We start from the raw sequence: 16,314 nt of genomic DNA, 5'->3' as shown, positions 1-16,314 counted from the left end.
AGCTTTCTTCATGGCTTCCCACTTGTCATTTAACCCAAATACTTGTGCCACCTCCTCCTCCCTTATAGCCAATGTCACTTTGAATTGACGTCTAGCACTCTCCTCCTTTAATTTAAAACCTTCAGCCTTGGCACAAACTTTCTTTAGTGATCCTGGCGACTTTAAAAATGAGATCTTTTATAACTAGACGATGCTGATTAATACATTTCTCTCCCGGTATCACTTTCACATTTTTTACTATACATATATCACATCTCATTAACAAATAATCCACTGCACTTTTGTTACTACTCGACTTATAAGTCACCATTCTCTGATTCTTTCTTAAACATTGTATTACAGACAATCATATCTATAGCATCACTAAAATCTAAACTCCTCTTCTAGATTTTTCATGCCGTAGCTGAATCCTCCATGTACTCCTTCATAACCCTCACTATTTGCTCCCACATGTCCATTCAAATCACCAGATAGGATAATCCCCTCTTCATTTGCCAGTCTCGATGTCGCCCCAAATAGACTGTCCCAAAATATATCTTTCACTTCTTCCAACGTGAGGAACATATTCCGAGATAATATTATGTGGCTTTCTACCAAAATTCATCTTGATAACCATTATCTGCAGAGTTGTTAAAAGATACTTTTTAAATGGATCTAGATACAGATACATAGTCTCAAAAGTTATCTAGATACAGATACAGCGTCTAAAAAGTTATCAAGATACAGATACAATTTTTAAATGATGCTCTTATAGGTTTGCATAAACCTAAATTAATATTATATTGTGAAAAGGTCATGGTAAAGCAATAGAACTTGTTGTTGCTTCCTCTTCTTCATCGATATAGATCTTAAATTTATAAACTTAAAAATTTAGTTATAAAATAAAATTTACCATTTCCATATTGTAATATTAAAATTTGTATGGTTTATTGATAAACTCGGACATAATATTTAAATTAATGAATATTTATATATATTTTTTATATATAAGTTTTAATATTTTATGTATATATAATTCTTTATTATAGTATTAATAAATATTAATATATAATATATATATATTTATTTATTTCATAAGCTCATATGAAATAAAATAAATTTTACAGTCAAATATTTTTATTTATAATAAAAAAAGGGGTATATAAAATGTATCTTTAAAAGTATCTAAAACAGATACATATACCTCTAAAAAAATATCTAGATACAGATACCTTTCTAAAAAATCTATCTAGATACAGATACTACATTTTTATATCTAGATACTTTAACAACTCTGATTATCTGGTTATCTAGCCTTCTCACTTCGACTACTTTATCCATCAATTTCTCCGCAACCAATACCACAACTCCAGCCTTACGATCATTACTTCTTTGCCAAAAGAATTTATACTTTTCACTAGTCTTGCCGATCATTCTTGCGCCATTACCTTTCCATCTGGTCTCTTTTATACAGCACACATCTATATGCTTTTTATGCAATACATTGACCACTTCTCCCGCTCTTCCCGTCATAGTCGCGACCCCTACTCGATTTCCTGTAAACTAATTACCAGATTTATGACCGTCATAAGTTTCATTTACATGAATCGTAGTTTAACCAGGTTTCCCATCCTTTTTTTTTGTCGTAGGCGGATGAGGAGGCCCAAATGTACTTTGGGCCCCCGCCCATGCTTTGTTTTAACCATAAGGAAATGTTTGTAACAGGTTTTTACAATCGAATGTCCTTCCTGACATTAACCCCTTTAAGTGGTATTTACACCCCGTCGATGTGACGGTCATCCTATTCTAAACCCAGATCACAGGGAATCTTTTAGACCTTCATTAGCCGCCAAAAGACGTTGCCACTCCCCCGCCACGATGAGGCTGAAGGTAGGATTTTGGGAGAGCTTCTACCTCTGTTTCCATTACATAATCTTTCAAAGGGTCTCTTAAGATTTCGGGAAATATTTCGCCTATAAATGATAAAGACATATCTAAATACTCTGCGTATCTTTCATTTCATTCGCTCTCTCTCAGGTACGGATAATAATTTTTTTGCTATATCTATTTTTTCTTTATTCCAGTTTTTATAATTCCTTCTTGGAATTGCTGAGATTAAATTTTTGAATCGATGATAGAATCACCACTTAAAGGGGGAGAATTGATAATATGGAAATTATTTATAGATGATATATTAGGTATTAGATAAAAAAGAATCAGTAATTGATGTAAATGAATTTATGTTACTAGATAAAATTTGTCGTATATTAAACATTTAAAGAAAAAATTATACTGTATTTTATGAATAATTTAAGTTATACAAAAATTGTAAATGAAAAAAATTACAGTAAAATTTATATCATATCTGTTTTTTAATGTTTGTTTTGTTATATTAATGGATCGTCATTTATTTTGGAGGTATTTAGCAAAATAAAAACACATTGTTTCATTTTTTTAATTTTTTGTTTTTAATATGATAAATTACCATATAAACTGATTTTCACTATATAAATGTCATATTAAAGGGCTATTATAGAGCTATAAAATAAAATTTAAATTATGGTTTTAGCTTAATTATTTTTTGAAATATTTAAAATTGGATAAAGTGTATTTTCATATTTTGGCGTTTTTAAAGATGAGCATATATCAAAAAGTAAGCCGATTTGAAAGGTAAAATTTTACATTTTTATTAATAAGTGTATATGCATGATACCGACGTGCAAATTTTTCAAAAAACGAAGGGGGTCGGATTGAGTTTTTTGGAAAATTTAATATGGAATACAGCATACACATTTTAATATTATTAGATAATATATGCTTTCTGTTGAATAAAACTTGTTTTTTTTTAATTTTTATCGATATTCCATATGAAAGCGAAAACGTGGGGTTTATGTTTTTTATATAGATATAGATTGCCCTTTTGCTAATAATCTGATGAAAATCGGAAAAACTCATTATTTTTTTACACCAATTTTAAAATTAAGAATAGGGTTAGACTGCCGTATTTAAACAATTAAAAACAAATTTAAAAATAGAATATACACGCTACACACTTAGGAAAATCACTTTAAGTCTAAATAAAATTCGCCTGGTCAGGCCTACGAGCATACTAGAAGATAAATATGCTAATCGAATCAATCTAATTAATTTTTTTAAGTTTTGTTTTAAAATATGATTTGCTCGAAATCTAAAAATAATTTCTTTAATAAATATTTTTTTCATTGTTTAACAATGGCTCCTTCTAGGCTATGCATGCCATCTTCATCTCAGCGCTGAATGTAATATGAAAAATACTTTAAAAATTTATAAAAATAATTCAAGATTGCACAAAAAATAATTTTCTCATATTGTTAGTGCTTGAACTCGTTAAAATATATGGTAGAAAAATTTAAATAAGATTTGAATATTAAAATGACATTTTTTTAAAAATTTATTTCAATCAAATTACATAATTATTTTGAAATATTCCAATCAATACGCGTATTACCTATTAATTGATTATTTACGTAAATTAACTATAAGATATGCATATTATACCCCATTTTTTAAACAATAATTAATTTTAGAATATGACGCCTTCCACTTCCGCCGTTGATTCACCTAAAAAAACTCGCACATTGAAGAACGCCGAAAAACTTGACCACAGTTTGACATTTTGTGGCATTTTTAATGTCCGGGCTCATGATCGGTCTCAAACCAACTATTTTTTGTCAACTTACCCTGACGCTATTGCAGAGATTAGAGCTTCGTTCTCTCAAACAGATAGGAATCAACTAGACAAGGTTCACTCAATTTTTTAACTAGTTATTATCATTTTTACAACCATTTATTCATATTTTTGCCTCAGTATTATAAAAGTAATCAAAACTTTCTTCATTTTTTATATATATGCCTAAAGTTGACATGATTAATCACGATTTAATTCAATTTTTTATTTTATTGTATTTTGAAGAAAAATATATTTATTCTTTTTAAATAAAAACATTTTATACCTCATTACTATATTTTGTTTTATTATTTTATGGATATGTCATACCAATTCTTCTATTTATTTATATTTTATGTCATTCTTGTTAACTGGGTAATTAAAGGTTGATTCATTAATAAATAATTTGGATATAATATTATGATAAGAGGTTTTTTGATATCCTCTACATCTGTAACCATTTTTGGATATCGGGAATGAGGTTACTATGGAGGGCTAATTTTGTGCTTAACTCAAGATATTTTTTTGACATAGATGTGTAGATATCTCCTGTTGGTTCTCTTTTCGGTAGTGGTAGTGCAATAAAGACATTTTTAGACCAAATTTAATCAAGTCTTTAGAAATACAATCATTTTTAAATGAATTGCCAGCCCATCATGCGTTCTTTTTACTTAAAAGTTATTTCAAAATAAAGATTTTTCTATGAGATCAGCCCCAATCTTTCAATACAAAAAATATATTGTTCAAATATGAGTTATATATTGGCACGATTCTTGAATAAAATTTGCAGATATATCGTAGTTCCAGTTCTCTCCCATCCAAAAATGGCAGGATTGATTACCGTTCATCATCCCTCCGAGTAATTGTCAATCTATCATTAAGCATTAGCAGACCCGCTTTCACACTTCAGAATAGGGTCTCATTCCATTGATTTCCTATTAACAAGTGATTAATTAAAATAATGTCCCAGTCAAGTTATTCTGAATTTCTAAATTGGTTACGGATAGTTGTCATCAATTCCAAGTAAATATATCTTTCTTCTCCTTATTAGAAGAGCTATATATCACTATTTTGTTTCATACGCTTCCTTCAAAATGTGATAATTGTTCCTTACCTTCATACGCCAAAGAGCACTATCTTTTACACTTCAAATATTCCGAAGTCCGCTTCCCAGGGCACATAAACATCAATAATTTGATCTCAAAACTATTAAATAGCTATGGTGTTACTATCAGTCGATTACTTTGGTGTTATGTCCTGTTGCTTGGGATTACACGCATTGATTTTTCAGTATAAACCTATAGAAACACCTCTGTGATTACTTCAGCCGAACTCTTGAAAGTTAATAAATATGTATACATTGAAATTGTAAATTTATCTCATTTGTTACCAATGTCCTTGCTGTTTTAGGTGAGGAATTCTTTAGATAAAAAATTAAGCTTTTACCTTACAAGCCATTACGATGGTAATACATCAAAGCAATTACATTGATAATTATTCTTACATATAGCAATGCAAATAACCCCATCTCACCTTTTTAACTGTCTATTTTAATTGTTTTTTTTATGTATACTGTATTTTTTTTTATAATCTATATTTATTTTTTATATGGATACACATTTGTTTCAAATTCGTTTTTATTTTAAAACTCTTTATTATTTTATAGTAAAAATATACAAATTTAGATTAAAAATTATATAAAACATTTAAAAGCAAATAAAAATAAAAAATTTCTATCCATTTATAGCAAGTAAATTTTTTCTAAATTTTTATCCGATAAGCAGAACGTTTTGTAGTTAACTTATAATTTTCTACGATAAAACGTTCTCCATCGTAGCTAAAGATGGTATTCCATTGTTATATTTTGATGAATACAGGTTTTATTTCTATAAAAATATTTAATATTTATCTTTTGTTTAAAAAAATATCAATAGACCGTCATCATCTGAATTTTCCACTAATTCTTCGTAAAAAAAGAGAATTTAGAATAGACTCTCTATTCTTAACCTTTAACATTTCTTGGTTTTCTACGAGGTTCCTTATATATAATACTAGTTTCATTTTAAATATTCATTCTATGAAAGCCATATCCAAGGTTATTCGAGTTCAAATACCAAAATATATATTATGGAGGAAATAATATAATACTAATCTTCATATATCTAAAAAGAATTAAATATAAGTATAATTGATTTGATAATGATAATTTTAACTTTTATCAACCCTATCTATTACTGCACCATCAACTTTTACAAACTTATAAATTAATGCTCCATCTACTAGTGATTGTAAGTTAAACACTTAATTTTTTTAATTTGAATATTATTATCGTTATTCTGTTCGCAAAGCGAAATTGTATCACCTAACTTTTTTAAAATAAAAATGCGGTGGCTATAGGGTCCATGATCTATTACAATTTATTTTAATATTGTTTTAAAGAATTTGAATTGAAATCTTATTGTAATTAGGCCAGAGCAAAGATGTATCATCTGAAGTCGAACTATCTTATATATCTATAAAAGAATAAAAAAATTTGGATTATTTTAAATTTTAAAATAAAAATTTAATGTAAACGTAAAAAACGAACGCATTCAAAAAAATTAGAATTTTACGTTCAAAACTCTTTTAAATAAAAGGAACGCCCTTCACCATGTTATTTCCAAAATATTTTATTATTTACGCATTAGTTTTTAGTTTCGTTATTTCTTAGATTAAGTTAAGCTATCTATGTCTTCGCTAGCAATTAAAAATGTGCATATTCATGAATTTTATTTTCTCAAAATTTGAAAACAATATAAACAGACCTGACTCTCTTAACAAATATTCGCGCATTTTTTTTACGCGCTTAAAAAAATCATTTTTTTACGCCAAAATTCATTGCATTTTTGTAAATTCACAATTTTAAGGAACATTTTTAAGTTTGAGAAACTTTTCATAATTCAAATTTATTATACTATCCTTTTATTCCTAATATATTTAATTTTAGATAAACTTGATAGTAAAAACTTTTTTGAAGGAATTAGACAACCTCAAGCCATATGGAATTTGAATAGTGATAAAAATAAGTTTAGAAAAGAGTTTCAAGAAATATAATATGGCAGGTTAGGTTAATTAACTATTAGATATTGATTATTTTAATTATTGTTATTAGAGACATATAAAAGACGCATATAAGGTAAGGAAAAGGAAGAGCTTCAGCCTCTGGATTTAAAAGAAATTCTATTCATTTTTAAACATTCTTTGAACCAATGATGGTTGTCCGCTTATGAAAATTTAATCTTGAAGTGAAGAGGTTAGATTACAAAATTTATAGTTTACAGACATGTTATCAGATTAAATATGGAGATGCAGTAAAATTAATTATAAAATATAAATTTGTTATTTCAATTAAATCACATTTATTGCCATCTACTTCTACTTATTACCAATGCGATTTAAATACAGAAAATAATGCAAGCCAAAATAGAGAGAATGTAATAAATTCCATTTAATAAAAAAATATTTTATTTTAAGTTAACCCAATATATATATGTACTAATTCCTAAGCAACAACTGACGGAATTAAAAAAAGAATAAAACATATAATAAAAAAATATTATATTGATTATTGATATAATTACATTTTTGTTTATTGTATTTTATCATAATAACTAATTAAAAAAATATATTATCATATTGGTGCAAATAATTTATATAACATGATCATTAATAAAATTCATATATTCCATTTTTTAATAAATTAATCTTTGTAGAATCTAATAATAAATATAACTATATTTTTAAAAAATACATAAAATTATTTTTTTTAAAATCTATTTTACTAAATATTTGTTCATAGTAAAAACATGAATAGTATCATTTAAAAAAATGAAATGTTTAAATTAAAATTAGGCGAAAAAAGGGTAAATACTATTTCGCGCGGAAATAAATCGCCCGAATAAAAATGGTGTATTTGCGCTTTTTTTAATTGCCTGCGAAGACGTAGCGGGAAATGTTGGGAAATTAAAAAATACTACAAATTACACTTAAAGCTTTTAGTTTTTTAATGAATAACTTTATTTAGCGAAAATAAAGAAAAACTAAAAATATATTGTAAACATTTTTTTTATTGAATAACCTTTAATTGACAACAAAGCATTATATTTATTTAAAATTAATGGGATGCAATTAATATAGTATAATCGTCTTCGCAATTGAAACATTATTATAACTTGATATTGATAAATCGGAATCTGAACTATTTTGATTCCTGAACATTATATCCTATTAGTGTGATTCTTTAAATGCAGAATAAGTATATCAACTTTCGGATCACTCATTTATTATTCGATTTCTAATTTTAGTATGAACCTTCCTAAATGCTTACCAAACTCTTTCTGATGAAACTTGAGAGTGATATCGAAAAGCATCTTACTACCACTTGACAAAGAGGTTGATTTATATATAACCCTTTTCACTATATGAGAGGTTTGGTATGGGTCGAGCTCACCCTTATGCCAACTCCTTTATAGAAGCATTTTTTTGAACGATATTCTTTACAAAATTACCCATAATTTCTAATATTGCACATAAGTTGACTAAAATTGTATCTTTTAAGTTTAGGACTACCTAATTCACGGTCTGATATTTCAGACCGTAATATTGAGGATCCATAAGATTTGTGGCATAATGATATTATGGCAGCAGAATATTTTATTAAGAAGTATCTAAACACTTTTCAAATCATTTTCATTAAAAATAGAAGTTGATGAATTTAATTTATCTCTTGCATCCTTAATTATTTCCGATACCTCAGATAACTTCTTCTCCCTTTAATGGCAATTTTCAGGTTGGCCAGTTTTCCGTCTGGTTTTTCTTTTCCATTTCTGGCGGTTCTGAGCATCAATATTTCTAAGATTCATCACCGTTATGACCTTTATCCACGTCATCTGGGCCTTCCTTTAGGTTTTGATCCTCCTACTTCCATCAAGATGAATATCTTTACTCAGTCATCTTTTGTCTTACATTCCACATGATAAACAAAACTCTTCGCACAGCTTACGTAAACTTTCCTTTTTAACTTCAGAGAGAGGTTTTATTTGTTAGAATAGACGATATCTCTTTGGACTTTCTCCAAAACTTGTCTGACGCTTGCAACAACGGTAGAATCTACAACACCATCTGCGACTAGCATATCACTCAAATAGCAACACTTTTCTCAGGGTTAACCCATTGCCAATATCCAAACAACCATTTTCTACGTTATCAGTATTATGTACCCCATTTATGCAGGTTCTACAACTATAGGTCATTCTTGCTAACGTCAGACTTCCTTTTATCTCGCTGCATATGCACCCATTTCTGGAATCTGTTGCATTGAATTGAATTTCTAGCAACTCCTCTCCTACATACACCTCAAGGCCAGTTATCGGATTCCTCCGCCAATCATCACCTTTGTCTTGCATTCATTTTCAGGCCCATTGCTTCCATAGACTTCTTCCATCTAAATATTATCTCTCAATTCTTCCTCACTGTTTGCCATTAATACAAGGTCTTGTCAATATAATAGCTCCCAGGGAAATCCTTACGCATCTCTTTAGCCACCACATCCATTACTAAGATAAATAATAATGGACTCAGCACGGATCCCTGATGAAGTCCTACCTTCACTTCAAAGCTTTCATTATCATCATCCGTATACCGGAATTTGTGCTCCCACTTACATTTCCATCAATACCATAACCAACCATTCTTTCACACTCTGACTCTACAATTATAATTTTGTAATAAATAAATTTCTAAACAGTATATCCTCTAATATATCCCAGCATCCTTCTTTGTCTAGTATAATATGTCTTTTTCGTTTATCTATAAATAAATTTGAAATTTCTAGCTAAACTTCCTTATTTTTCACAACACCTTGCAACATTATAACGATACCTCCCTATCACATCGGACATGAAATTTTAAAGAAGACTTATGCCTTCATATTTGTCTTTCTTTAAAAGTTACCGATAAAACACCATTAAATTATATATATTTAATAATCTGTTTGGTTTTAATTATGTTCTTTTTTATGAAACCTATTTCGCATAAATATTTAATGACCAGATTCAGGCCATGTGCGGCAGAGCTAAATCATTCAATATTATTATATTTTTCCTTTGCAAAACCCCAGGCCTTTGCATATTTTTTATTATCGAATACTAGTGAGGTAAATATTTTGCTAGACTCTGCAGCTCAGGTGCTATATAATTACCAGTGTAAACATTATACCTTATGTCAAAGGATTTAAAAAATGGTTCCTGGAATCATAGGTTGAAATTAATTCTATCTGCAAATTCTTGTCCAGTCATCGTTAATAGGAGTGAAATCTTTTAAAGCGTCTAATTTGTTATTGATGAAATTCGTCGCCTTATTTATTCAAATTTTAATAAAGTTTTGCTAATTGTGTATCTAAAAAATTAATAAAATATTTTTTTTCTACCAATTAAAAGGGGAAATTTTACATAAAAATTGATAGTGCCAAAAGTTTCTTCAGTTATGGAGTTAAAAAAAATTTTAATTTTAGAGATGATACATTATTAAATTTATGTTATTTTCTTTAAGTATATTTAGAGTGGTTTTATTTATGTTTTAGGGCTATTATTTTATGTTTCGTTTGGATATTATTTGGTTAAAATACTGGAAACTGGTATTCATATAATATCTTCATCAATCTCATTACATTGTTAGATAAAATTTAAAAAATGAATTCGAATTAAATATTAACATTATATGTGCGTTATACTTCCAGGCCATTCTTACCAGTTTTTAAAAAAGTTGAATCAGAATCGAGCTCGGCTAAAAAACGGGTGCAGAACCCTGGATTTCGCTATATCCTATGTCCATTTTAGTTTTGAAATAGAATTACTCTCAGCTAAGGTTTAATAGGTATCATTAAATTTAAGCAGCCATATTTCAATATTGGATAGCATTGCTTTAGTAAAGATCATTTGAACGAATTTTAAAAATGGAATAAATGAAAAGTTAAAGTTTATTCATTATATTATTAGGGAAATTTTTTAAAATTTATGATTAAAAATATCTATTTTTATAAAAACCAACTTTGTTCACAGAATTGCCAAACGAATTTTGATGTTTGCCTCAAATTCGCATCTAGAAATGAAACAGATCAGGATCTCATAACTTTGATTGGCAAGAAAGGATCAGTTGACAAAGCTAAAATTTACCTAAAAAAGGCTCTCTCGGAAATAGTATAATTATTCTTAATATTCGATAACTATTTAAGCTCGTTCATGTACCAAAGTAGAATATATAATCTGAAAGTCGGGATGGTCCGAAAGAGGGCGAGTCAAACAAAAATTAAAGGTCCACAACTTTTGCAAAAATTTTTATGGAAGAGCTACCCCACGCCGAGTTTTAGCCATATCACGTCAATACCGCGAAAGGTATTATCGCGAATGTAATACTGTGAAAATAATATCATCAATGCACTATAGAGAATGATTGTCGTAAGGCATTATCGCGAATGTATCTAAGTGAATGCATTATCGTTAATACAATAGTGATTTATATTTGACAAATGGTTAATATAAATCAGAGACCTGCAGAGGTACCATTTACACTGCCCGGCCCGGATTTAAAAACAAAACATTTTGGCCCGGTTCAGTTTTTTAAAAATTATATTATATTTAATTTTTAAAGCTAATAATGGCGATTTAAAATACACAACCCGGCCGTATACCCTATCTTAGGGCAGGACCTGCAGGTCTCTGATATAAATAAAAGTCCTTTGCTTGTTTATACATTTTTCCCACTTTATAATAAGGAGTTCATCAATTAATATATTTTACCTAGTAACTTTTGCAAGAAATATATGTGCATTATAGCGTAAAGATATTGTAGCAATTGCATTACTGCAGAAATAATGTCGCAAATCCATTACAGCGAATTTATTATAGCATGCATTATCGTGAATGCAATAGTGATTTATTTATATTTGACAAATAGTTAATATAATTAATATAAAATATTAAAATTGCTTGATTACTTTATAATAAGAAGTTCATCAATTAATATATTTCTATTCTTTAAATATTTCGGAAACTATAATTTTGTTACCTTTTGAAAGTGTAGGGCCAATAATATTTTTCCACCGGATTTCTTTTTCTCTAAAGATATTCTTTAAACTACTGCTATATTCTAACTCATTTAACAAGTTCAGACTTTTTTAAAAAACTAAAGATACAACCTAATTGACGTTTATATATTATTATTTAAGATGGCGTTTTAAAATATTTATAACTCTAAAACACGTCACTTGCTATTATATGAAATTTCGTATTTTATTAAAGTATATATTGCGTTTATTATCCTCACTTTTTTACTAAATAGATTGAGTAGTTTTTTTGAAAATTAGAAATACTAATATTTGACAAAAAAATAACTTTAAGACCCTCATTTATTTTTATTTATTTAAAAATAGGCTAGACATGTTCCCATTATGTTGGTCTAGATAGACGCTCGCCTTTTTTGAAATTTCAAGGCATATTGTGATATCTTATAGAATTATCAAAATAATAAATATAATTTATGTATATTATTTTAATCTATCCTTTTTTCTTGTTTAACACCTAACAATCAACGCCAATTTAATTATTTCTTGCAAAATTAGGGCCATAGTTCATCACTTTTTCTATCAGGTGCATTTCAATTTTTCTTATGGCATAATTTAAAAATTAGATCTTCTCTTGATAATATTTTTAATTTACAAAATTATCTTATATTTTTCATTTAATAATAAAATTTGTTTATAACCGAAATATTTTGTGTTATAATTTATGATTTAGGAGAAATTTTGAAAAAATGCGAAAGTCCGGCTACATTTTTTTTAAATATTATTAGCAATCATATTAATCGCAGTCATTTTAATCCAAGTTATTTTCAATCATTAGTTTCCATAGAAAGTGATAACTAATGTTTTTGACGTGAGAAATTAATATTATTAACAATTGCAGTCAATTTTCTCTCAATTATTTTTAAACACGATTTTTAAATCAAATAAGGCCTCACTAATGTTTTTGTGCTAAAATATGGGTTGAAATCTTCAAAAATGATTAATGAGCTTAGTAATAATTATGTTAAAAACACCTTTTGAAGGGAACAGAGAACGCGATCAGAATATCTTTATAATGTCATTTATTCATAAACTGATATTTACCTTGTGCAATGGGTTTTGCTCTTCTTTTAAGAAGTAGCTAAGTATTTTTTAATAATGCTTCAATTCATTCAATTTCATATATTTATTTTGATCTGTATTCATTTTTTATGTAATTCAATTCAAAAATTGTAATTTATATCATTTTTTGATAATAAATTTTTATAAAGTCCTTTTAAAGCTTAATCAAAATGAAAGGGCCAACGCTTAACACAATAGGACATGAAACAATATTCAGCATCATAGTTAGGTTGTAGAATTGAAAAGCTTCACATCTCAAAGCTTAATTTATTTAATACTTTCTGTAAATGTCCTTTTATACCACATTTATGACAAATTGCATTTAAATTTGGGCACTTTGGTTTTAAGTGTTTTTCTAATCCACAACTAACAAATCATTTCTGATACTGGTTTATAATTGTCATACTTCTCCCTTGTCACTGTTTTTGAAATTTTATTTATCTCATTTTCTGCTGATAATATTGTATACGTTATTATTTCCGTCGTCTCCATTGATGTAGCGATTTGAACAGCCTTTTCCCATGTCAAATTTGGAGTGTTGATTAACTTCATTAATATTTTTCCATTCGTAATTCCCGACACTAATTTATCACTTAACGCTGTATTACATATATCTAAAACCACACGTGTTTGCTTTTATCTTTAATTAATTTATTTATTCTTTAAAAGTTTCTCCTTTTCCTTGTTCCGTTTTGAAAAAATAATATCTCTCCAGTATAAAATTTGTCTTCTTCGATTAATAATTTTATAAAAATTAATTAAATCATCATATGACGTTTCAGCTGATCATCGGTAAAAACAAAGTATATAATCTTGAATAAATTTCTAATCCTATATTTGCTAAAACGTATGACGTTTCAGCTGATGCCTTCGGTAAAAAACAAAGTAAATAATCTTGAATAAGCTTCTAATCCTATATTTGCTAAAACGATTTTTTGTCATCTATTTTATATATTGTATAAATAATTTCCATTTTTGATAAATACACCTCTATATCACACTCTTTTATATTGAATTTTTCCATTTGAGACTGCGCTATTTGTTTCACGACTAACATACTAACCACCGTTTGGACATCCTCATACATTGTCATCACTGCATAAACCAACCATTCCTCCGCACCTAATTTTCTCAAAGCCCACTTAGTAACTTCACGCAGAACCCTGTCAAACGCCTTCTCCAAGTCTACAAATGCGTAATAAAGTGTCTTTTTCTTCTCTTGATACTTTTTGCATTTGTCTTACCACGAAAAACACATTTAAAATAAGTTCCTTTACCTTGTGTAAAACTAAACAGCATATCAAGGATTTTTACTTGATCTCTGATTCTCTTCTCCAAAATTCTCTCGAAAATTTTCAATCCATGCTCTAGGAGCTCAATTTCCCGGTATGAGGCACAATCTAATGGATCACATTTTCCCTTGTAAACCGGTATAACTACGCTTCCTCTCCAGTCCTTGGGGTTACTCTTTCATAAAAGATAGAATTGCACAGGTCTGTAATCCATTCCACTCCAATTTCGACCTCTCCCTTTATCATTTCCCTAACAACTAATATTTAGCTTGCTGCTTTGCCTCTCTTAATATTCTTTAACTTTCATAACTTTTTCCTTCCCAAACTTATAAGCAGGACCTACTTTATCACACCACATATCCCACTCATTTTTCCTATTAACCCTTTAAAGTCCTGTGAGCTAATTTGACATCATCATATTGAATGTTATTTTTTAACGTTTAAAACCACTCAATGATTTAATTTAACATTTTTAAATAAATATACAAATGATTTTATCAATAATAAAAAAAAATTATGCTATTGTTTTTATTTTGACTATATTTCCGATTTTTCTGAATTACTTGATTTTATTTAAATATATTTTAATTGAAAAATTTTGAAAACTGTTTATTTTATAAAGAAGACAAAATATTCAAATATGTCATCATGAATTTATATTTTTTTAGAATTTTAATTATTTTTGTAAATATAATTTTAAAATTATGATGCCAAATTAACTCATTGGGAATTTAATAAGTTATTTTATTAACATTGAATAAATTTTATTTTTATGGGTGTCAAATAAAATAATTATAATTGAAGGTGATATTTCGGAAACAGATATTGATAATAGTGATGATAATTTTAATCATCCTATTGATAATATATAGATTCGCCCATAAATGCACTCCACATAGAACTTGATAATGTTCATGAAGATCCAGTTTTCCTAATCTCAGTAGTAATTGGGTATTAAATATTGAATCATTTGATACAACATTTTCTAAAAAATTTTCTAATCCCCCAAATAATACTCCAACACCATATCACTTCGAATAATATTTTATTTGATAGATACCTGCATTGTGAATGCATGGTTATTGTATTGAAGACATTACTTCAAAAAATGAAAAATCTTTTATATAAATTTATAACATTTAAATCTCAAATAGTTCCTGACTTGTTAATAGCAGGTAAAATTGGTAAAAAAAATAGGGAGACCATCAAATGATAATCCTAAAATACATAAATACAAAAAGGATCTAAGTTACCTCAGATAATAACTGACGTTAGATATTATAATTTAGGGCATTGGCCAGAAGTTTCTAAGACTCGAAAAAGGTGTAAATTATGTGTTATCGCATATTTAAAGACTATTTGTGAAAAAATTTATGCTATAACTAGGTAATAAATTTTTAAAAATTTTTCATAATATATAAATAGATATTTTTTATATACATGCATTTCGCTCAATGATGCCTTGTATCATGATTTTTTTTTACCTGTATACTATGAAATAAAAGTCGAAATAAAAATTTTACATCCTTGATGTATAAATGAAGATTTTTTATAAAAAAAAAATTTTTATTTTAAAAAGTCGAGCTTTAAAGGGTTAAACAATTTTTCCTTATATTCCATGTCTCCTTACTCTTTCAATGAAAATATTCCCAACTACATTTCTCACAAACCGTCCACATCCTGTTACTTTTTCATTCTTTGATGCGATTTGAATAATATTTTTTTCCTTCCTTAGTTTCCAGCTCATTAATAAATTGACACCTTTTCAATATCTGCATTTTCGCTACCACTTTCTTGACATCCCATTTTCCCGCTGTATCCTTCTTATCTTCCTTCTCTGTCTTCTGCCATATCTTATAACGCCTTTTATTTTCCTCAATTTTCTTTACCGTATCCGAATTCCACCACCAGGTCTCTTTTTGTCCAACCGCAGACACAGCCATGCCCTTTTTATTGCTTCCCATTTTAGTTCACGTCAAATGCATCGTCTTAGTTTGCCTCGGTCAGGATCCTTGTGAATTCATTTCTAGTACTTTCCTCTTTTAGATTCCAAACTTTCCTTGGTACATATTTCTTTCTGTTCTTTCTCACACCTTGCCCAAAAGGTCTCCTACAAT

The 16,314-nt window shown here is 28.1% G+C and overlaps 1 protein-coding gene across 1 annotated transcript in view; it reads left to right on the top strand.

The window, feature by feature from the left end:
• Window positions 1–16,314, top strand: part of LOC135927516 (vigilin-like) — a 108,192-nt gene that overhangs the window by 53,333 nt on the left and 38,545 nt on the right. Inside the window, exons 12-13 of the mRNA XM_065463544.1 lie at window positions 3,546–3,761; window positions 10,783–10,920. Coding sequence (XP_065319616.1) covers window positions 3,546–3,761; window positions 10,783–10,920 — 354 coding nt within the window. The remainder of the gene's footprint in view (window positions 1–3,545; window positions 3,762–10,782; window positions 10,921–16,314) is intronic.

Source organism: Gordionus sp. m RMFG-2023, chromosome 1 (assembly GCF_954871325.1).
Source record: "Gordionus sp. m RMFG-2023 chromosome 1, tfGorSpeb1-WG-v2, whole genome shotgun sequence".
Taxonomy (NCBI): Eukaryota; Metazoa; Nematomorpha; class Gordioida; order Chordodea; family Parachordodidae; genus Gordionus; species Gordionus sp. m RMFG-2023.
This window is presented reverse-complemented; position numbering and strand designations above follow the sequence as displayed.